Source organism: Zalophus californianus, chromosome X (assembly GCF_009762305.2).
Source record: "Zalophus californianus isolate mZalCal1 chromosome X, mZalCal1.pri.v2, whole genome shotgun sequence".
Taxonomy (NCBI): domain Eukaryota; kingdom Metazoa; phylum Chordata; class Mammalia; order Carnivora; family Otariidae; genus Zalophus; species Zalophus californianus.
This window is the reverse complement of record NC_045612.1, coordinates 1,317,873-1,338,777: the sequence shown is the minus strand read 5'-3', so window position 1 is coordinate 1,338,777 and position 20,905 is coordinate 1,317,873. Positions and strand designations below refer to the sequence as shown.

Genomic DNA, 20,905 nt, shown 5'->3' with positions numbered 1-20,905 from the left:
GTGGCCGGCTGGGTGAGGGGCCAGGTGTAAACGGCTGACAGCCTCCAGTCCTTGTGCTGGGCACTTGCCTGGTATTAGCCGCGGGCCCTCCGGGTTAGGGACCTCGAGGGGGAGAGTGTCCTGGGCAAGGACCGCGCCGTCCTCCACCGGTGCGTGCCTGACAGGTTGACACAGGGGCGGCTGCGCCCCGGCGGCAGGTGGCCCCGGACGCGCCTCTGAGCGCCCGGGCGGGGCGGGGTCTGTGCGCGCCGGCGCAGCCGCGCGCCAGGCCCGAGGGGGGTGTGGCGCGGGCGCGCGCGAGCCCCAGGGTTGCCGGAGGCGGCGGGCGGGGAGGAGGGGGAGAGGCGCGTCCCGCGGACGCGGCCATTGTGCGAGGTGGGGGGGGCGGTTGTCCGCTCCCTGGGCGGGGACCCGGGTGGCTCCTGGCGTCCGGGGCGGCGCGCTGGGCTCCCCGCGGCCCCGGGGCAGGAGCGGCCCCCGCCCACGCGCCCGGCCGCCCGGCTCTCCCTGGGCGCCCCCGCCCGGCGCGGTGGTACGGTCCGGGTTTAAAAGGCCCCGGCGGCCGCGGGCCTCCCCAGTGTGTGGGCGCGGCGGGGGCGCGCACGGGGCGCGGCGGCGGGGCCGCGCGAGTGGGGCCGGTGTGGGGCTCGGGGGCGCGTCCACGTGGCTGGCAGGCGGCCACCCGGACCCAGCGGCAGCGGAGGGACAGGTAGGTAGGTGGCCTCCATACCCCGCCGCCCGTGCGGAGCCAGCCGGCTCGGCGGCCCGGGGCTCGGCCAGTTCGGGGATTGGGCTCGGCCTTGAGTGGGTCGGGCCCTGCCTCTGTGTTGCATCTCGGGCGCCGGCCCGACTGGTCCTTCGTGCCCAGCGCCAGCAAGGACCGCCGGTCTGAGCCCGGCTCCCCTGCCCTATGGGGACCCTTTGTGGCTGAGGAGCGGCCCCTCCAAGGACTGCTGCGGCGTCTCCATCCACTAGGTACTCGTGGGTCTGCCGAGGGGTGCCCCTGGTGGGAGCAGGGCGAGCCAGGCCATCAGCACGGTGGGGGGTATTGGGGAGCGGGGCGCTGGAGGCGCATCTCTGTGAGGGACTGTCCCTTTCCTCGGGCTCTCTGCTGGCAGCGCTGTAGCAGAGCAGCTGGGTGTGCCTGTGATGCTTGAGGCTCCCACTTACAGGTGGAGGTTGGGATGGGGACTTGGGCTGCACATCCTGCCTTTCCAGGTCTCCCAACCTGTCTCCGTCTCCATTCCTAGGCTTGTATTCCTGCGGGGTGTGGAGGAGGTTAGGGTGGGATGTGGCCCCCCCCCTTCTCTTCTGCCTCCCTTTCTTCTCTGGCTGTTGCATTAGGGGTCCAGGATGCAGACCTGACAAAAGAGCCCCAGAGAGATGATCAGTCTGAGCTGAAACTCTGCAGTTTCAAGCAGGGCCTGTTCCTTGTTCTAGCAAATGCAGTTTTTCCTTTCTACCTTATATGCCTTCTTACTTTGGTTCCCTACTCTCCCCAAGCTCGTACCTTGTGTCCCCCTTGGGGCTGGGGCACAGAGACACTGCTCTGCTGTCTTTGCGGCCTGGAGCTGGCCAGGAACCTGGGTGTGGCCTGGGGGCAAAGACCTGGCCAAGCTGGGCACTGTCCCTACGGCCCCCACCCCATCTCCCCAAGGCCTTGCTGTATTTGGGGACATTGCTTCCTTTCCAATGGGCTCCTTGTGCCCCCCCCCACACACACACCTCCCCTTCCCCAGCTAACCTCTGGATTTGGAGGGAGAGCTGCACAGGGCTGCCTGGGCTATCTGGCTGCGCCCGAGCAGAGCCTGACTTATGTCTGTCTTGGCGCGTGGCTGTGGGGGCAGGCACAACTCGGCTTTGTGTTGCAGTGGGTAGGCCAGACAGCAGGCTCCTGGACAGCTAGCTGAGGGAGGCCCTCGGGGCGAGGAGGCAGCTGGGGCCAGGACTGGGGATGTGATGGCGCCGGGTCCATTCTCAGACCTTAATGCCTCAGACGTCTGACCTGGGTCTCCTGGTGGCAGTGCCACTCTGGAGTGGTGTCCTCCCCCCTCCCCAACACACACACTTGTGATTGTTCACTCTCTGCCTTTCCCCATCCCCCGACTTGGGCGTGGGGTGTCTGTGTGGCCTGGGGCTTGCCTACAGTGCCTCTTGTATGTGGCTGGCCACCCTCAGCTCCGGGATCTGGTGTTTGGGATCTCATTCTGGGAGGGCCTCCCGCCTTGCCTTTCCCAGCATCTGGCTTTGCTGCCCCCTCTTGGGTGTGGCCCAGTTGAGGGGAGGCCTCCTGGCTCCTTTCCAGCAGGGGTTGGGGGATGATTGATGGCCCTCCAGCCTGCCTGTGCCGGCTGCTCACTCATGCGCCCTGGTGGAGGCCATGGTCACCATCTGGGACTCTGGTCTGGGGGTGGATGAGTGGCCTCCACCGTCTGTGGCACGGTACTCAGCGCCCTGGGGGCCCTAGGCCAGGTGGGGCAGGAGGAAGGCCGGCAGCCTGGGCCAGGGCCTCTGATTCGCACTTGCTTTCTCCCCTCAGGCCTGTCCCCGGGTGCAGCTGCTGGCCATGCCTACTGTCGGCTTCCTCCTGCTGGTCCTCCCTGCCCTGGCCGGGGCCGTGGACAACAGTAGGCCCTTCCCGGCCTTCTTGGTGACAGACACTACGCTCACCCACCTGGCCGTGCACCGGGTGACTGGGGAGGTGTTTGTGGGTGCAGTGAACCGCATCTTCAAGCTGGCCCCCAACCTGACTGAGCTGCGGGTCCACGTCACGGGGCCTGTCGATGACAATGCTCGCTGTTACCCACCCCCTAGCATGCGAGTGTGTGCCCACCGCCTGGCACCTGTAGACAACGTGAACAAGCTGCTGCTCATAGACTACGCGGCCCGCCGCCTGGTGGCCTGTGGCAGCATCTGGCAGGGTATCTGCCAGTTCCTGCGCCTGGACGACCTCTTCAAGCTGGGTGAGCCCCACCACCGCAAGGAGCACTACCTGTCAGGGGCTCAGGAGCCTGACTCCATGGCCGGCGTCATTGTGGAGCAGGGGCAGGGGCCCAGCAAGCTGTTCGTGGGCACCGCTGTGGATGGCAAGTCCGAGTACTTCCCCACCCTCAGCTCCCGCAAGCTCATCAGCGACGAGGACAGTGCCGACATGTTCAGTCTGGTGGGTGAGCCCACTTCCCGGTTCACCTTCTCGGGCCGGCGGCCAGGCCCTCTTCCCCTGGTGTGTCTGCTCAGCCGTCTCGAGAGCCGGCTCCCGTTGCCCTCCTTGCCTTCACCCTGTCCTGCTCCAAGAGGAGACGAGTGGCTGAGGACCGGAGGCCGGGCTAGGGCACAGGATGGGGCTGCTCACCCTGCCCTCTGTGGCCTTTCCGGCCTGGGCTCCTAGGACCATATGGGCAGGGTGGGGGCATGAGGGAAGCCCGGGACGGGGCGGGGGGAGCCTGAAGTGGGCTCGTGGGGGCCTCGTCCCACGCTTCCCTCAACCTGCTCCCCAGGTGTACCAGGATGAGTTTGTCTCCTCGCAGATCAAGATCCCCTCAGACACGCTGTCCTTGTACCCTGCCTTTGACATCTACTACATCTATGGCTTTGTGAGTGCCTCCTTCGTGTACTTCCTGACACTGCAGCTGGACACCCAGCAGACGCTGCTGGACACGGCGGGCGAGAAATTCTTCACGTCCAAGATTGTGCGCATGTGCGCCGGGGACTCGGAGTTCTACTCCTATGTGGAGTTCCCCATCGGCTGCTCCTGGCGAGGCGTGGAATACCGCCTGGTGCAGAGTGCCCACCTGGCCAAGCCCGGCCTGCTGCTGGCCCAGGCCCTGGGAGTGCCGCCTGACGAGGACGTCCTCTTCACCGTCTTCTCTCAGGGCCAGAAGAACCGGGCCAGCCCGCCGCGGCAGACCGTCCTCTGCCTCTTTACGCTCAGCAACATCAATGCCCATATCCGGCGCCGCATCCAGTCCTGCTACCGGGGGGAGGGCACACTGGCCCTGCCCTGGCTGCTCAACAAGGAGCTGCCCTGCATCAACACCGTGAGCTCTCACCCCCCTCCTGGCCGGGCCCCCGCGCGCCGCCGTGCCGTCCGTCCCGGGCTGGCCTAGGCACACTCCCTACCTCTGCTCCCCGCCTTTCTCCCCGGGACCTGCCTTCTCACTGTTGATGGGTGCTCTCCATTTGTGGGCTACCCTTTCTCCCCCTGTGCCCGCCCCAGCCAGCTGCTCTGTGCTCCGTCTCCTGGGCAGCCCCGTCTTGCAGGCCTTGGAGGTGCGCCTGGGGCCCACCTGCTGGGCTCACCCTCCTCTCGCTGCTCATGCCTCCTCGTCCTCCTCAGCCCCTGACTTCCTGGTGGAGGGGGGCGGTGGCCCCAAGGCCAGCAGTTGGGCTTGGCCAGTGGGGAGCCAGTTCCAGATCCTGCTTCCTTCCAGAATATGGGGTCTTGTGTCCCCAAGCTCTGACTCTCACCGCCCCCCCCCCCTCCTGTTTTACCAGCCCATGCAGATAAATGGAAACTTCTGCGGGCTGGTGTTGAACCAGCCCCTGGGGGGCCTGCATGTGATCGAGGGGCTGCCCCTGCTGGCTGACAGCAGCGACGGCATGGCTAGTGTGGCCGCCTACACCTACCGCCAGCACTCTGTGGTCTTCGTCGGCACTCGAACTGGCACTCTGAAGAAGGTAGGATGAGGGGCTATGAGGCCTCGGACAGGGCACGGCCCCCGGGGGAAGGTGGACGTCCCAGGCTGGGCCCTAGGAACCTGGTCGCGCTCCACCGTCACCAACAGTAGTGCCCACTGTGGCCTGAACGGCTGGCTCGTGTGACAGAGCCCAGACCCATCTCAGGGCCTCCCTGCTAGGAGAGCGGGGCCCCGGCTGAGCCGTCATTGCCAAGTCCTCTGCCGAATGAATGAGGAAGAAATGGGGGTGTAACGCCCCCCTCCCCCCGGAGTTCTCCCCCCCTCCGCCCCCATCTCCCCCCGGCCTAGACACCATGAATCTCGCCACGTCTAGTTCTTGGAGGCCTTTTGGACTGGTTGAGTCACCCCCAATGGCTTCCAGGGATGGCCTTTGAACCCTCCTTCCTCTGCCTGTGGTGGCCTGGGGGGTGGGGCGGGCAGGTTGAGCGCTGAGCCCAGCCAGGCCCTGGCTTCAGCTTGATAAGAGCATGTCCTGCGTGCGTGTGGTGCGGCTTTGGCATCAGGCTGGCTTGTCTTGGGGCCCAGGTCCGAGTTGATGGCTCCCAGTATGCACACCTCTACGAGACCGTGCCTGTGGTGGATGGCAGCCCCATACTCCGAGACCTGCTCTTCAGCCCTGACCACCGGCACATCTACCTCCTGAGTGAGAAGCAGGTGGGCCCGTGGCGGGCGCCGCGGGCGGCGGGGTGGGGGCAGGGCGGGTACTGATGCAGCTGTCCCCAGGTGAGCCAGCTCCCGGTGGAGACCTGCGAGCAGTACGTGAGCTGCGCAGCCTGCCTTGGCTCGGGGGACCCCCACTGTGGTTGGTGTGTGCTGCAGCACAGGTGAGGGCGGCCATGGGGGACCGGTGGGGAGGGGGGCTTTGGAGAGGCCCTGCTCCGACTAACGAGCAGAACCTCTATCCCCACGGACACCCCGTGGGCCCCAGGGGACGAGGCCAAAGCACGCTGTTGCCTGGCACTGTGGGCTGGGCCGGCTGGCCCCTCTTCCCTCCAGACCTCCACAACTCCCCTGGCCGGGGCCCTCCGGGGCAGCTGCATAACGGGCTGTGGCCTGATCCCACGCAGATGCTGCCGCGAAGGGGCCTGTCCGGGTGCCTCAGCCCCACACGGCTTTGCTGAGGAACTGAGTAAATGTGTCCAGGTGCGGGTCCGGCCCAACAATGTTTCGGTGACATCGCCCGGGGTGCAGGTGAGTGGCGTGGTGGGTGCGGATGTGCGGGCCTGTGCGTGCGTGCGTGCGCGGGGTGAGGCGGCGGGGGGGGCGGCGGTGGGGGGACACCTCCTGTTCTGACTCCTCTGCCTCCCCCAGCTGACGGTGGCCATGCGCAACGTGCCGGACCTCAGCGCTGGTGTGAGCTGTGCCTTTGAGGAGGTGACGGAGAGCGCGGCCGTCGTGCTGCCCTCCGGGGAGCTGCACTGCCCCTCGCCCTCCCTCCAGGAGCTCCGGGCTCTCACCCGGGGGCATGGTCAGTGGGCTGGGGCTCTCCGGGCTGGGGGCACTCGCCGTCCCAGGCTTGCTCACGGCCACCCCTGGGCTCGCTGCAGGGGCCACCCGCACCGTGCGGCTGCAGCTGCTCTCCAGGGAGACTGGGGTGAAGTTCGCCGGGGTTGACTTCGTCTTCTACAACTGCAGCGCGCTCCAGTCGTGAGTCCTGGCCTTTCTGGTGTCCGTCCCCACATCTCTTCGTCCCTTGCTGTGTTGTGCGGGCCTCAGGCGGGCCCTCGCGCCCCCTTCCTTCCATTTCCCGCACGGCCTGTAGGAGGGCGGTCGGAGGGGCAGGCCCGGTCCTCTGTGACCTCTGAAGCCTCTCCCCACCAGGTGCATGTCCTGCGTCGGCAGCCCTTACCCCTGCCGCTGGTGTAAGTACCGCCACGTGTGTACCAGCCGGCCCCACGAGTGCTCCTTCCAGGAGGGCAGGGTCCACGGCCCTGAGGTGAGGCGGGTGCCGTGCGCGAGGGGGCTGGGCTCCCCGTGGGCTGGCCTCTGGCTTCTCTGCCTTTGCTCTCCTGGGTTTCTCGGAGCCTCTTCAGTTCCGGCCTAGCCCAGCTAACCGCCCCCCCCCCCCCCCCCCCCCCCCGGGCGGCCGCCGCCCCGTGCGTGTGTATGACTGATGGGCATTCTCCCCTCAGGGCTGCCCTGAGATCCTGCCGGGCGGGGACCTCTTGATCCCAGTGGGCGTCATGCAGCCTCTTACCCTGCGGGCCAAGAACCTGCCGCAGCCGCAGTCAGGCCAGAAGAACTACGAGTGCGTGGTCCGGGTGCAGGGGCGCCAGCAGCGGGTGCCAGCGGTGCGCTTCAACAGCAGCAGCGTGCAGTGCCAGAACGCCTCGGTGCGCGCCCCCGGAGCTGCTTGGGGCTGCGCGGGGCCGCGCGCGGCTGCGCGTGGCTGCTTGGGGCTGCGCGGCTTTCTGGGCTCACGCGGCTCCCTCTCTCCCAGTACTCCTATGAAGGCGACGAGTCCGGTGACACCGAGCTGGACTTCTCTGTGGTCTGGGATGGGGATTTCCCCATCGACAAGCCTGCCACCTTCCGAGGTGAGGGATGGGGTGGGGCTGATGAGCTCGCCTCCTGGGTCACCGTTGCCAAGAGCTGGGGCCAGGTCCCACACGGCCGGCGGGGGAGGGGGGGGAACACCCTTCATCGGGGTCCTCCGGGCCGCCGGCTCCCTGCAGCTGTCCCCCTAGTGGTGCCCTCTGCCCACAGCTCTCCTGTATAAGTGCTGGGCGCAGCGGCCCAGCTGCGGCCTCTGCCTCAAGGCTGACCCTCGCTTCAACTGTGGCTGGTGCGTCTCGGAGCACAGGTGCCAGCTGCGGGCGCACTGCCCGGCCCCCAAGACCAACTGGATGCACCCAAGCCAGAAGGGCACCCGCTGCAGCCACCCCCGCATTGCCCAGGTCAGCCTCCCCTGCCCCGTTCGGTCGGCCAGGCACCCACCGCGAGCCTGGGCTCACCCTGTCGCCTCTCCTCCTGCTCTGCAGATCCACCCCCTCATGGGGCCCAAGGAGGGAGGCACCCGGGTCACCATCGTGGGTGAGAACCTGGGCCTCAGCTACCGAGAGGTGGGCCTGCGGGTCGCAGGCGTGCGCTGCAACTCCATCCCCTCTGAGTACGTCAGCGCCGAGAGGTGAGTGCGGCTGTGTGGGTGCCTGGGCCCTGGGCCCTCCACCGCCAGCCCTGACCTTCTTGGACCCCTAGGATCGTGTGTGAGATGGAGGAGTCGCTGGTGCCCAGCCCACCGCCAGGGCCTGCGGAGCTCTGCGTGGGCGACTGTTCCGCTGACTTCCGCACGCAGTCCGAGCAGCTCTACAGCTTTGTGGTGCGTGGGCTGCCTGCCCTTTCCCCTCCCACCCCTTCTGAAGCCTGCTCCCCGCCCCCCAGGGCTGCCTCCTCCCTCCCCTCAAGGCTGCTTCTTGCACAGACGCCAGCATTTGACCGTGTGAGTCCCAGTCGGGGCCCGGCGTCCGGAGGCACACGGCTCACCATCTCCGGGAGCTCTCTGGACGCCGGCAGCAGGGTCACCGTGACTGTAAGGGACGGCGAGTGCCAGTTTGTGAGGTGGGCAGGACCCTGTCAGCCTCAGCCCGGGCGCTGTGTACGGGGCCCCAAGGGCACGTGGGTCATGGCCCTGGGCCGCCTGCCCTAAGCGCCCTGCTTGCCGACACAGGAGAGACGCTGAGGCAATTGTGTGTATCTCACCCGTATCGACCCTGGGTCCCAGCCAGGCCCCCATCACCCTGGCCATCGACCGCGCCAATATCTCCAGTCCTGGAGTCGTCTACACCTACACCCAGGATCCCACTGTCACTCGCCTTGAGCCCACCTGGAGCATAATCAAGTAAGACCCTAGGAAAAATGGGGAGCCTGGCCAGCAAAGCCTGGGGCCTTGCCTGGTGACTGGAGCCTTGGGCATCAAGTGACGCATCCTGTGAGCCCGAGCCCTCATAGGCACAGGGGGCAGTGTCCTCCCAACAACACAGCCCCTGGCGTTCACCCAGTGCCCCCAGGCCCAGGAGGCCCTGGGCTCCCCAGCACCCTGGATAGCTCTCCAGGGCCAGGCTGGGGGCAGTGGGGGAGGGAGCCTGAGGCCCCCTCCCCCACTGCCCCCAGTGGAAGCACTGCCATCACTGTGAGCGGGACCCACCTACTGACAGTCCAGGAGCCCCGGGTCCGGGCCAAGTACCGAGGCATCGAGACCACCAATGTGAGTGCACCAGCTGCTGTCGCCCTGCCCCCCCGCCCCTGCCGCCTCACGTGCCAGGCTGCCCTCCTTTGTCCCCACAGACATGCCAGGTGATCAACGACACTGCCATGCTGTGTAAGGCCCCCGGCATCTTCCTGGGACGGCCCCAGCCCCAGGCCCAAGGTGAACACCCTGACGAGTTCGGCTTCGTGCTGGATCATGTGCAGACGGCCCGCTCCCTCAACCGGTCCTCCTTTACCTACTACCCTGACCCCAGCTTTGAGCCACTTGGGCCCTCTGGTGTCTTGGATGTCAAACCTGGCTCCCACGTGGTGTTGAAGGTATGGGTGGGGCACAGGGACGGGGAGAGGCAGGGGCGTGGGGAGCCCCGGCCGTGACCATGTCCTCCACCCACAGGGCAAGAATCTGATCCCCGCAGCAGCTGGCAGCTCCCGCCTCAACTACACGGTGCTGATCGGGGGCCAGCCATGTGCTCTCACAGTCTCCGACACGCAGCTGCTGTGTGACTCACCCAGCCAGACGGGCCGACAGCCTGTCATGGTGGGTGGGGGGTGGGGAGGCCGCCAGGGGCGAGCGCGGTGGGTGTGGTGGCGAGCTCAGGGCGGGCTTGTCCCTGCAGGTGCTGGTGGGCGGCCTGGAGTTCTGGCTGGGTACCCTGCACATCACGGCTGAGCGGGCGCTGACCCTGCCGGCCGTGGTGGGCCTGGCAGCAGGCGGTGGGCTCTTACTGCTGGCCATCACCGCCGTGCTGGTGGCCTATAAGCGCAAGACCCAGGATGCCGACCGCACGCTCAAGCGGCTTCAGCTGCAGATGGACAACTTGGAGTCCCGTGTGGCTCTGGAATGCAAGGAAGGTGCCTGGGCCAGGAGTGTGCTGCAGGGCCGGCCGGTGGGGGGGGGGGGGGGAGGGGCTCTTCCCTGCTCTGCTCACTCTTCCTCCCCGCTCCTCCACAGCCTTTGCTGAGCTGCAGACAGATATCAATGAGCTGACAAATCACATGGATGGCGTGCAGATCCCGTTCCTGGACTACCGGACCTATGCCGTGCGCGTGCTCTTCCCGGGCATTGAGGCCCATCCGGTGCTCAAGGAGCTGGATGTGAGTCCCTGCCTTGCCTGCCCTCTCCTCATCCCCCTCCGGGGCCACCCCCACTCTCTGAGACTCCCTGTCTCTCCCAGACCCCCCCCAACGTCGAGAAGGCCCTGCGCCTCTTTGGGCAGCTGCTGCACAGCCGCGCCTTCGTGCTCACCTTCATCCACACGCTGGAGGCCCAGAGTAGCTTCTCCATGCGAGACCGTGGCACTGTGGCCTCGCTCACCATGGTGGTCCTGCAGAGCCGCCTCGATTATGCCACGGGGCTGCTCAAGCAACTGCTGGCAGACCTCATAGAGAAAAACCTGGAGAGCAAGAACCACCCGAAGCTGCTGCTGCGCAGGTACTACGAGGCCCCAGCCCCGCCCTCTGCCAGCCCCACCCCTGCCAGAGCAGGTCCTGCCTGGGCCACACTCTGCCCGCTGGCCCAGCGCCCCTTATGCCCTAGGACCGAGTCGGTGGCTGAGAAGATGCTTACCAACTGGTTCACGTTCCTGCTGCACAAGTTTCTGAAGGTGCGTGTTGGGGGGGGGGGGGCGGGCTGCGGGTAGGCAGGTGGCCGGACGTGATGGGGGGGTGGCGAGAAGCAGCTAACTGTCCGGCAGGCAGCAAGCCATGTGCCCGACCCTGGCTGCAGGAGTGTGCTGGGGAGCCGCTTTTCCTGCTCTACTGTGCCATCAAGCAGCAGATGGAGAAGGGCCCTATTGATGCCATCACGGGCGAGGCACGCTACTCCCTGAGCGAGGACAAGCTCATTCGGCAGCAGATTGACTATAAGACGCTGGTGAGCTGGGGGCCGGGTGGACAGGGCTTTGGGCACGAGGGGAAGAAGCCTCACCCAGGACCCACCTTGTTCTTGCCCTCACCCTCAGACCCTGCACTGTGTGTTCCCGGAGAGTGAGGGCAGCGCTCAGGTCCCAGTGAAGGTTCTCAACTGTGACAGCATCACCCAAGCCAAAGATAAGCTGCTGGATGCTGTGTACAAGGGCATCCCATACTCCCAGCGCCCCAAAGCTGAGGACATGGACCTAGGTGACCTGCCCTTTCCCTTCCTCCTGGCCCCCACCCTGTGGCCGCATTACATTGGCTGGCATTCGCACCCCCACTTGGGCTCTGACCTCTGAGAGGAGCGGGTCCAGGGACTGGGGGGCCCAGCAGGACCTCAAGGGCTGTCTGTGGCCTGCAGAATGGCGTCAGGGCCGCATGGCCCGCATCATCCTCCAGGATGAAGATGTCACCACCAAGATCGAGTGTGACTGGAAGAGGGTCAACTCGTTGGCCCACTACCAGGTGAGGGGCCGGGGGCCTACTCATCCCCAGGGCCACCGAGGAGCCACGACCCTGCCCCGAGGACACAGGAGCTGGGATGCTGGCTCCTCCCTTCTCTTGCCCCTGCGTTCACGGTCCCTCCTCAGGGTCGGGGTTGGCGGTGGCTCCGGCCCCTTGGCTCCTCAGCCTCCTGCATTGCCTCCCTCTGTCTCCGGGGTTTCCAGGTGACAGATGGTTCCTTGGTGGCATTGGTGCCCAAACAAGTGTCCGCCTACAACATGGCCAACTCCTTCACCTTCACTCGCTCCCTCAGCCGCTACGGTAGGTGCCTTCAGTGTGGTGTCCTTTGCCCTTGGGAGGCCTCCAGTTTCATAGAGCCTAGAGATGGGGGTGGGCCAGTGACAGCAGGCAGGTCCCCCCTTAGCCTGCTGGGCTCCTGGAATAGAGTGGGGCAAGAGCCGTGGTGATGGCTGGCCTGGCCCCACTGGCCTAAGGGGCATACCTGTCCTCGGCCCCAGAGAGCTTGCTGCGCACAGCCAGTAGCCCCGACAGCCTCCGTTCTCGGGCACCCATGATCACGCCCGACCAGGAAACTGGCACCAAGCTGTGGCACCTGGTGAAGAACCACGACCACGCCGACCACCGTGAGGGGGACCGTGGCAGCAAGATGGTCTCAGAGATCTACCTGACGCGACTGCTGGCCACCAAGGTGTGGGCCTGCCCTGAGCCACTCTGGCCTCAGCACAGACAACTTCTAGACTGGCCTTGGCCCTGTGGTGGGCCTGGCCTGCCCTGGGGGGAGGCCACGGGGTCGTTCACGTCCAGCGCGCCTTTCTCAAGGCCTTTGCTTCAGGAACTCCCAGCCTGAGGCTGAGGCTGGGCCTGTCTTGGGCGAGGTCCCTGCAGGGAAGCCCTGCCCGTTGCCTTTCCCCCTGTCCCCCTGTTGTGCTGCGGGGCCATCCCGGCCTGGCCCCCTCACGGCCTGTGCTCTTGCTGAGCCCCCACAGGGCACGCTGCAGAAGTTCGTGGACGACCTCTTTGAGACCGTGTTCAGCACGGCCCACCGGGGATCAGCCCTGCCCCTGGCCATCAAGTACATGTTTGACTTCCTGGACGAACAGGCCGACCAGCGCCAGATCAGTGACCCTGACGTGCGCCACACCTGGAAGAGCAACTGGTACCGCCTGGTGCTGGGGCCGGGTGCACGGAGGGGGCCGTGCGGGGAGGGCAACGGATGGGGGCTGCACCATGGCCACCGAGCCGGCGCGGGGGGGGGGGGGGCGCTGGGGGCTAGTGTGAGTCCGGACACGGGCTCTGCCGGGCATGTGGGACGCCGGTTGCAGGGCTGCCATGCAGCACAGATGCGGTGAGGATGGAAGGCTGTTGACTCGTATTTCTCACTACATGAAGGCTGGCAGAAAGTTAAAGAAAACACCATTAAGCTCAGTATGTCACCCCGGCTGTCTGTGGGCAGGACGTGCACAGGTCAGACAGGGAGCAGAGAGGGGAGCAGTGGCAGGGGGCAGCTTCAGGTGCCTGTTCCTCTGTCCAGCCTGCCCCTGCGCTTCTGGGTGAACGTGATCAAGAACCCACAGTTCGTGTTTGACATCCACAAGAGCAGCATCACGGACGCCTGCCTGTCAGTGGTGGCCCAGACTTTCATGGACTCCTGCTCCACGTCTGAGCATCGCCTGGGCAAGGACTCGCCGTCCAACAAGCTGCTCTATGCCAAGGACATCCCCAACTACAAGAGCTGGGTGGAGAGGTGGGCAGCCCAGGGAACCTGCTTTCCTCCACCCCATCCCCCCGCCCACCCTGGCCGTGTCAACTTTAGGAAAAAGGCCCGGAGAATGGCCTGAGAGCCAGGGCAGGGGTTTTGTGGCACCTGGCTTTGTGACCTACTCAGAATTCCAACAGGTACTACCGGGACATTGCAAAGATGGCGTCCATCAGCGACCAGGACATGGATGCCTACCTGGTAGAGCAGTCCCGTCTCCATGCCAGTGACTTCAACATCTTAAGCGCGCTCAGTGAGCTCTACTTCTACGTCACCAAGTACCGCCAGGAGGTGCGTGCCAGTCCCACAGGCCCCCAGTTGTTAGGCCCTGACCATGCACTCGGTGGCAAAGGCAGGGGGCTCAGTGAGGGTGAAGGGTGCTCCAGGGTGCTGGAGGGGACAGAGGAGACATAGGGCCTATCTCTTGAGATTGCTCGTGATGCCTTGCCTAACCAGCCCCCAGGCTAGCGCAGGTGATACTTTCTGGAGATGTTGGGATTTGAGGGACCTAGGAGAGAAGCCACGGGCCAGAGAATAAAGTTCTGGTTGGGCAAAAGTAGAGGCCCAGGGAAGGGATGGGCTGATGGGGGGAGGGGGGGTTGGGGGGGATTGGGGAGGTGGGGCCCAGAGGGGTGAGGCCAGAGGTAGGCAGGGCTAGTGCCTTAGAGGGCCCATGGCATTTGTGACTCCAGCCTCAGGAGGTTGGGAACATAGAGGTATGGACTTGAGGATGTATTATTGCTGGAAATAAGAACCTGTGAGCCAGGACACGGCCCTGAAAGCCCCGAGCCTGCTCGAGCTCACCAAGGGCGGCCGAGAGCGGCGGCCCACGCACCGAGCCCTGGGGCCCTGGGACACTCGGAGGTGGCAGAGAAGAGAGGGAGCCGGCAGCGGAGACTGAGGAGGGGCGGCCAGGGGTCTGGGAGGGAACCCCAAGAGTGCAGGTGCAGCGTGACCTCCTGGTACGGGAATGAGCCGTGCACACGCGCGCGCACACACCCGGGGAGGGGTGGTCAGGGAGGAGGGAGTGATGCGCTCCGCCGGGGGCTGCTGACGGTCAACGGTCAAGGGAGGGCAGGTCCCAGCAGGCTCGCCGTGCTTGGCAACGAGCTCCTGGAGACCCGCACGAGAGGGGTTCGGGGTGGGTGCGGGTGGCGGGGGTTCAGAGGGGATGGGGAACTCGGGGACAGCCAGTCCGGGCCGCTCTCGGGAGGGGCTTCCCTCTGGCGCCGGAGAGGAGGGAGTGAAGTTCTGCAGCGGGAGGGGTTCAGGGTGGAGGAGAGGCTGCCCCCCCCGCCCCCCCCCCCGCGTTCCCAGGGGAGGGTTTGCGGCTCCTCCCCGCACGTGCCCGGGGCTGGGGGGGCGGCCAGAGAGGAAGGGGGGCGCTGAGGCGCGAGGGAGGGAAGAGCTCAAGCTGAGGAGGGGGGCTTTGCCTGGAGGGCCCAGCTCCGGGGGGGACCCTCCTCCCCCAGGTTCTCAGCGCCCTGGAGCGAGATGCCTCTTGTCGGAAGCATAAGTTGCGACAGAAACTGGAACAGATCATCAGCCTCGTGTCCAGCAACCCCTAAGGGTGGCGGAACCGGTGAGGAGGGGGTGGGGAGCGTCTCAGTCCTGAGCTGTCCTCTGGGCTGAGCCCCGGATCCGGGGGGCAGGGGAGCGGGGGCCGGGGGGGGTCACCGGGCCGATATGCCCCCGGCACACCTGGGCCCCTTCATTAGTGCCTTCCTCTGGGCCCCGCGTTGGGCCAGAGGTGACAGGACCAAGCCCCTGGCCCCGGCAGCAGCAATACCCCTGCCCTCCTGCTCTCCCTCCTGCCCCCCCTGCCCCCCTGCCCCCCGCCCCCCTGCCCTCCTACCCCCCCCGCCCCCCCGTGCCCAGGCGTGGTGGCAGCCCCTGCCCTCCTTGCTATTTATACCCCCGAGCACCTATTTATTTAATTTCTCTCCACCTCGCCATCTCCATCTGTAACTGTGTGTCCCTTCTCCGGGATGCTGTCGACCTCGCGCACCTTCTCTCCTTGAGTCCTCCCGGCTCCTCTGTGACACCGGCAGCCTTGGCCTAGCCTCTGACACACCGCCCCCCGCCCCCCCTCGCCATGGCTGGCCCCGCCGCTTCCGAGCAGGCGGGTGTCGGCACCAGCAGCACTTGGGGGTGGGGGGGGGGGAGGAGTGGAGGGAGGGCGACACCCCTGAAACCGCCCTCGGACTGTGGCTGCGCCCAGGGGTCTCCCCGCAGCTGGGCCTCGGCATCCCCTCCGACCGTCTGGGGAGTCGGACTGTACCTTCTCCCAGGGTCCTGGCCTGAGCACCTGGACGCCTATAGCCAGGCTTGGGCCGGGGCCTGAGCTGGGCCTGGGGACCCTGGAACTCTCCTTCTCCCGGCCCTACTGCCAAACTTCCTCAGTGTTGTCTGCACTTGGCCCCGGACCCCTCGCCCCTCAGCTGCGCTGCCCTGCGCCTGCCCCGAGTGGCGTGGCCGAGGCGGCGAGGCGGCCGTGCCTTACTCCTTGGTTCTTCTTCTTCCTCCTCTGAGGGATCTGGCTCCGCCTCGGGGTCCCGAAAACCCAAGTCTCTCCCCTTCTTGGGCATGAGCTTTTTGTTGTTGTTGTTGTTGATGATGATGCCTTTTTTTTCTCATTAAATGTTGGGAAAGTGGAGGCGGGGTGTGGCTTTGTCCTTGGGGCAGGTGGGTGGTCGGCCAACAGGGAAGCAGGTGGGGAGGCTGTGGGATGCAATTTCACATAGAGTGGCCAGGAATGATATTTGAGGGAGCCAGCTGGAACGCCGGGGGACGAGAGTTCCAGACCGGAAAGAGCCAGTGCAAGGGCCCTGAGGCAGGTGTGGGCCTGGCCTGTTTCAGAGAGGGGAGGAGGCCAGGGTGGCTGGATCAGAAGGAGCAAGGTGGAGAGGAGAGGGGAGGAGGCCAGAGAAGATGGCGGGGGGAGCGGGGGTGCCCGAGTCACATCCGACTTTGTAGGCCCCTGTAAAGGGCTCTGTCTTTGTCTCTGAGTGAGAGGGGAGCCCAGGGAGGGTTTGGGATAGAGGGGTTTTGTGCCCTGACTTGGGTGTTAGCGCCACCCAGCAGCTTCAGCAGTCCCGCTGTGGGGCCAAGGCGGTGGACTGTGGTGGTGGTTACAAAACTATGCATTTGTCAAAACTCCTAGACCTGTACACCTAAGAAGGAGGAGGTTTACAGCATGGAAATTAGACCTCACTAAACCCGACTTCACAGAGAGAGCGAGAGAGCACAAGCAGGGGGAGCAGCAGAGGGAGAGGGAGAAGCAGGCTCTCTGCGGAGCAGGGAGCCCGATGCGGGGCTCGATCCCAGGACCCTGGGGCCATGACCTGAGCCGAAGGCGGACGCTTAACCATCTGAGCCACCCAGGCGGCCCTAAACCTGACTTCAAACACAAGTAAAAAGGAGAGGTAAAGAGGAAAGAGAGAGCTGCTAGATCCAGGATAAGGCTTCAAGCCCAGACAAAGTGAAGTGCGGGGATGGCCGCTGTGCGGGCAGGGGCAAGAGAGAGCGGAGGCCAAGGAAGATGGTTTTAGAACATTACCATTGGGAGGTTACAGAAACTAAGCCAATGAAAGACTAAACACTGCAATTTTTAACCTTGGGGGAAAAAGAAACCCCAAGTGAACAGACTAGAACCATTTTGGGAGAATGAAGAGGGGAAGCAAAGTGGATAGTGGTGTAAAAGAGCGAAAGTCTCATCTATCAATCAAAAAAGTCTTGAAAATGATTTTTGAGGGGCGCCTGGGTGGCTCAGTCAGTTGAGCGTCCGATGCTTGGTTTCGGCTCGGGTTTGCTCTCCGGATCCAGAGATGAAGCCCGTCGGGCCCTGTGACCAGTGCACAGTCGGCTTGAGATTCTCCCTCTCGCTTTGCTCCTCACTACTTGTGCGTGCATTCTCTTTCTCTACAATAAATAAATAAAATCTTTTAAAAAAGTGATTTTTAAAAAGGAAGAAATAGACCCTTGCTGTAGCCACTACAGCTGCTGCCTCTCAGGCGAGTCTTCATTGTCATCGTCATCACGACCGCCACCACCATCCCCAGTGACAGCATCTCTCTCCCCACAGCGCACACCATGAGCAGTCTCCACGTGCTGCAATGGCAGACTTTCTGCTCATGCATATGGAGTAACAGGGAACGGATTTACCCTACCACTTACTTGAAAGAACCCCCCAAACCAGACAGAATAGATGAAACACACACTGTAAAGAAAGCAGGTATCGGAGGCGCCTGGGTGGCTCAGTTGTTAAGCGTCCGCCTTCGGCTCAGGTCATGATCCCAGGGTCCTGGGATCGAGCCCTGCATCAGGCTCCCTGCTCCACGGGGAGCCTGCTTCTCCCTCTGCCTGTCACTCCCCCTGCTTGTGTTCTGCCCCCGTCCGTCTCTGGCAAATAAGTAAATACAATCTTTAAAAAAAAAAAAAAAAGAGAAAGCAGGTATCGTGCATGAAGTACAGTGATGTCTGGGAGAGGAGAAATCAGAGATGAACCCAGCAATTGTCTGGAGAGGGAGTTTCCTGGTGGACCCCAATGGACACCCCCAGTTTAGGAAACGGAATGGAAAGTCCGAGGGCCCAGAGTTGGCAGGGTAGAGGGCCTGGGGCACAGTGGAGGGAGAGAAGCCTGCACATCCCCAAAGGGTCCCCCTGGAGTAAGCTGCAGACCACTGATCAGCACAAGCATGTGAGGAAGTACCCGAGGCTGGGGTAAGGACCATCTGACAAATGAAAGGTAACTTCGTCCGGCGCTCAAGCAGGACAGGGACTAGCAGCTGTCCCCACTGGCCAGGAGGGCAAACCTCACAATTCGGGAGGCATCAGGCAGTCCACGCAGAAGGGTCTTGCCGCAGTAGTGTTGGGGGAGAAACAACTCCAACACTGAGCTGTTCTGGTGCATGGAAGAAATCTTCAAAGTAAGACTCAAGAGGATCAAACTGTTCCAGGTCACTTAACAGCATCGCAGAATAAAGCTCATAAATCTGTCTAGGAATACAAAGATATCCAGAACCCAAGGAAAATCATGTTTGGCATCCACTTTAGAATTACCAAGCATGCAGAGAGGCAGGGAAAGTCCAACCTACAATCAGGAGAGACATTCCTCACTAAAAGGTACCCAGATTGGAAAAGAAGACGTAAAACTGCCTTTATCCTGAGGAAACCTGATCACCTATGGAGAAAATTCCACGACATCCACCAAAGAGCTGCCAGATTTCCTGGGCTTGGCAAGTCTGCAAGACACAGACTATTTCACAGAGAGCACATCCTTCCACCAGAAAGCTCAGGCAATTGTCCAGCACTCTGCTTCACTGAACTAAGCCCCGTCAGGCACAAAGCTCTGATTCTAGTGTTTCTGGCTTGCTTGCTCTTCTCATGCAAACTATTTTTTTTTTCTTACAGATTTTATTTATTTGAAAGAGAGCATGAGAGAGAGCATGAGCAGGGGGGAGGGGGAAGGGGCAGGGGCAGAGGCAGAGGGAGAAGCAGACTCCCCACTGAGCAGGGAGCCTGAGATGGGACTCGATCCCAGGACCCCGGGATCATGACCCGAGCTGAAGGCAGATGCTTAACCGACTGAGCCACCCAGGCGCCCCGAGACTAAGTTTTAAAAAAAATTTGCCAGAGAGGGGCACGCTGATAGTGAAGGACAGAACCTGCGTTCTTCCATTCCCTAACCCGTCTTCAGTCACCTTTCCCTCCTCAAGTACCCGCATCCCAGAACCTCCTCTGCCACCTGAGGACAATGGGAAGACTATCCGGAGGTGGTGCCACAGTGGAAAAGAAACTTAAGACACGGAATAGCAAAGCTCAGTTTTATTTTCTGCAGTAACAAACATTAAAGCAGCAAACAAAACAAATGGACCCTGAGTGCCCTAGGGCCAGCAGTGGCAGAAGATCAGGCCTTCCTAACACCAGATCAGGTCCCCCTGACACCAGAAGATTAGCCGCCCCCCCCAACACCGTTGCAGCTACCACTACAGGGATCACTGCCCCAGGGAAGGACACAGCGCTTTGGGAAGGGACAAGAGGTTAGGCCTTAGCCCCCTCTCCCCAGCCCAGGCTTAGCGGGAAACGGGGGGCCCAAAGCGCCGCATGGTCTGCATCACCAGGGAAAGCTGGTCAAGAAAGCTGATGATGGAAATTCGGAGGAGGCGAGGATCTTCACCTCTCCAGCGGCTGAAAGGGAGCAGAAAAGACAACCAAACTGGAGGTGGAAGCTTCTCCCCTTCCTTGCTCTGCCGTCCCCCCCCCAAATCCAGTACACGAACCCTGACATCCCCATGAATGCCCCCCTCCCTGTACCCCAGTCCAGGCTGCAGGACGAGACTGCAACCCCTGCACCCCGCCCCGTCCCATCCCTGGAAGTAACCCTTTATGGAGGATCTGTGTGTGTCCAGCAGAGCGCCCAGCAGAGTGGAGACCGGTCCTGCCACCTGCTGCCACTCCCACCCGGCCCCTTCCAGAACTTACACGGCCACGACGCTGCAACTCACTGTGAGCTGCTTCTCAACAGCCCCTCTGTGGGGTTCGGCATCTGGGGTCAGGGACCGATAGGCGATCTCCGCCTCCAAGCTGGACGGGAAAGGCACGCAGAGGGCACTGGAGGAAATTCGCTTAAGGCACCATCCAAACGGCTTTGTGCCTGGGCCCCCCTTCCCAGGCCACCCCGACTGGCTCCGTCCGCTTCGGGACGGCTCCCACCCCCTCTCGGCCGTAGTCACGCCCACTCACCCCGAGACCTAAGCCCCGCTCTCATTTCTTAACCTCCCCGTCCCCCGCCCCGTGACGCCAAGCCTGGCCCATACCCGCCCCCCGCCCCCAGCAACCGGGTCATGCCCCTGCTCTCCCTCCTTCCTCCCCCGACCCAGCCCTCTGAAGCCACCCCGTCCGCACCCTGCTCGCATCTCTTTGCCGCGCCTCCCTCCCCCGGCACCCCCGGCTCCCCTCTGTGCTTGTTTCTTTCCCTCCACACCAGCCCCGGGCCGGACACCCCCAGCCGCCCCCGGTTACCGCTGCCCCTCTCCCTCTCCGCCCCCAGGCTGCCCCGACCCTTCCGCCCCTCTGCAGGCCCTGGCGCCCACAGCCAGCCCCCGGCCCAGGCCCCCCACCCTCCCCGCTGTCCGTTCGGGTAGGATACAATACGTGTATTCGGCTTTCCAGCCTTAGAGTCGTGGAAGCAGCGTCTCCGCCTGGCCCCGGGACGTGCCATGGGCGCGAGACAGGCCGGGCCCTGCAGAGGGCAGCAGCCGCCACCGTCCCCGCGCCGCCGGGAAGGCGGGGGCAGCCGCGGCCACCATGGCAGGCCCCGCCGTCCCGGCCGTGGTCCGCACCTCCCGCCCCGCCGCCTGCGCCTGCGTCGGCTCCTGCCGCCAGCATGGCCGCCTCGCCCCGCCTCCCGGGAACCCCGGTCTCCGATGCGACCCCAGGGCTCCTGCGCAAACGGGCTCCTAGTGAGGCCGCCAGGCATGTGGTCGCTTCCTGCCCAGTCGGCCTTTCCGCCCTTGGGCCCTGGGAGACCCCCTGGCTGCCTAGCCAATGAGCGCTTCCTCACAAAGCTCAGCGCCTTCGCACGCAGTGCAACTCGGGCTCCCCGGAGCGCCCGCGACATTCCCCCATCGTCCCCTCCCCAGTGATTCTGCAGGGCCCCTGAGCAGTCCCCCTCTCCCCCAGACAGCTCTGCCTTGAGCTCCTGGAGGCCCCGCCCCATGGGTGCCTAGCCAATGAGCGCTCTCCACGAAGTTCCGCCCCTCCGAACTCGGTGTGATTCCCAGGGCGCCTGCGCAAAACGACCCTTCCCTTGGGAGGCTGCCGGGAGCATGCTCGGTTGTACCAAGTCGACCCTGCGGCCCCGGCT

The 20,905-nt window shown here is 64.2% G+C and overlaps 2 protein-coding genes across 11 annotated transcripts in view; one reads left to right on the top strand and one right to left on the bottom strand.

The window, feature by feature from the left end:
* The window catches only part of PLXNA3 (plexin A3), a 217,448-nt gene that overhangs the window by 3,404 nt on the left and 193,139 nt on the right, over positions 1–20,905 (top strand). For 2 of the 10 annotated variants that reach the window (XR_004819857.1, XM_035725834.1), the window contains exons 1-33: positions 502–975; positions 2,540–3,163; positions 3,498–4,037; positions 4,495–4,677; positions 5,223–5,351; positions 5,421–5,521; positions 5,765–5,888; positions 6,009–6,165; positions 6,245–6,344; positions 6,519–6,633; positions 6,830–7,030; positions 7,138–7,234; positions 7,404–7,594; positions 7,679–7,824; positions 7,896–8,016; positions 8,119–8,255; positions 8,365–8,535; positions 8,808–8,901; positions 8,982–9,221; positions 9,298–9,441; positions 9,521–9,755; positions 9,856–9,998; positions 10,079–10,335; positions 10,441–10,507; positions 10,630–10,776; positions 10,865–11,024; positions 11,179–11,282; positions 11,486–11,582; positions 11,780–11,970; positions 12,269–12,438; positions 12,814–13,026; positions 13,179–13,329; positions 14,511–14,620. Coding sequence is in view for 9 of the 10 variants with exons in the window: in XM_035725834.1 (XP_035581727.1) it covers positions 2,567–3,163; positions 3,498–4,037; positions 4,495–4,677; positions 5,223–5,351; positions 5,421–5,521; positions 5,765–5,888; positions 6,009–6,165; positions 6,245–6,344; positions 6,519–6,633; positions 6,830–7,030; positions 7,138–7,234; positions 7,404–7,594; positions 7,679–7,824; positions 7,896–8,016; positions 8,119–8,255; positions 8,365–8,535; positions 8,808–8,901; positions 8,982–9,221; positions 9,298–9,441; positions 9,521–9,755; positions 9,856–9,998; positions 10,079–10,335; positions 10,441–10,507; positions 10,630–10,776; positions 10,865–11,024; positions 11,179–11,282; positions 11,486–11,582; positions 11,780–11,970; positions 12,269–12,438; positions 12,814–13,026; positions 13,179–13,329; positions 14,511–14,606 (5,619 nt within the window). In the remaining variant the exon portion in view is untranslated. Of the gene's footprint in view, positions 1–501; positions 976–2,539; positions 3,164–3,497; positions 4,038–4,494; positions 4,678–5,222; positions 5,352–5,420; positions 5,522–5,764; positions 5,889–6,008; positions 6,166–6,244; positions 6,345–6,518; positions 6,634–6,829; positions 7,031–7,137; positions 7,235–7,403; positions 7,595–7,678; positions 7,825–7,895; positions 8,017–8,118; positions 8,256–8,364; positions 8,536–8,807; positions 8,902–8,981; positions 9,222–9,297; positions 9,442–9,520; positions 9,756–9,855; positions 9,999–10,078; positions 10,336–10,440; positions 10,508–10,629; positions 10,777–10,864; positions 11,025–11,178; positions 11,283–11,485; positions 11,583–11,779; positions 11,971–12,268; positions 12,439–12,813; positions 13,027–13,178; positions 13,330–14,510; positions 15,688–20,905 lie in introns of those variants that run through there. The other 8 variants (XM_027607831.2, XM_027607828.2, XM_027607827.2 and 5 more) reach the window with 8 other exon arrangements.
* Positions 18,852–20,760, bottom strand: LAGE3 (L antigen family member 3). Its single transcript, XM_027607849.1, has 3 exons — positions 20,189–20,760; positions 19,522–19,650; positions 18,852–19,227 (listed from the first exon to the last, which is right to left on the bottom strand). Exons 1-3 carry the CDS (start codon positions 20,425–20,427, stop codon positions 19,113–19,115), a joined length of 483 nt encoding a protein of 160 aa, XP_027463650.1. The 5' UTR covers positions 20,428–20,760; the 3' UTR covers positions 18,852–19,112.

What these genes read in the sequence shown, in the direction of transcription:
- LAGE3 (XM_027607849.1), bottom strand. Translation starts at nt 20,427, where the DNA reads ATGCTGGCGGCAGGAGCCGACGCAGGCGCAGGCGGCGGGGCGGGAGGT. An exon ending in GAAAGCCGAATACACGTATT is followed by an intron (nt 19,651 to 20,188) that starts GTATCCTACCCG and finishes AATTTCCTCCAG; the next exon opens with TGCCCTCTGCGTGCCTTTCC. An exon ending in AGTTGCAGCGTCGTGGCCGT is followed by an intron (nt 19,228 to 19,521) that starts GTAAGTTCTGGA and finishes GCTCCCTTTCAG; the next exon opens with CCGCTGGAGAGGTGAAGATC.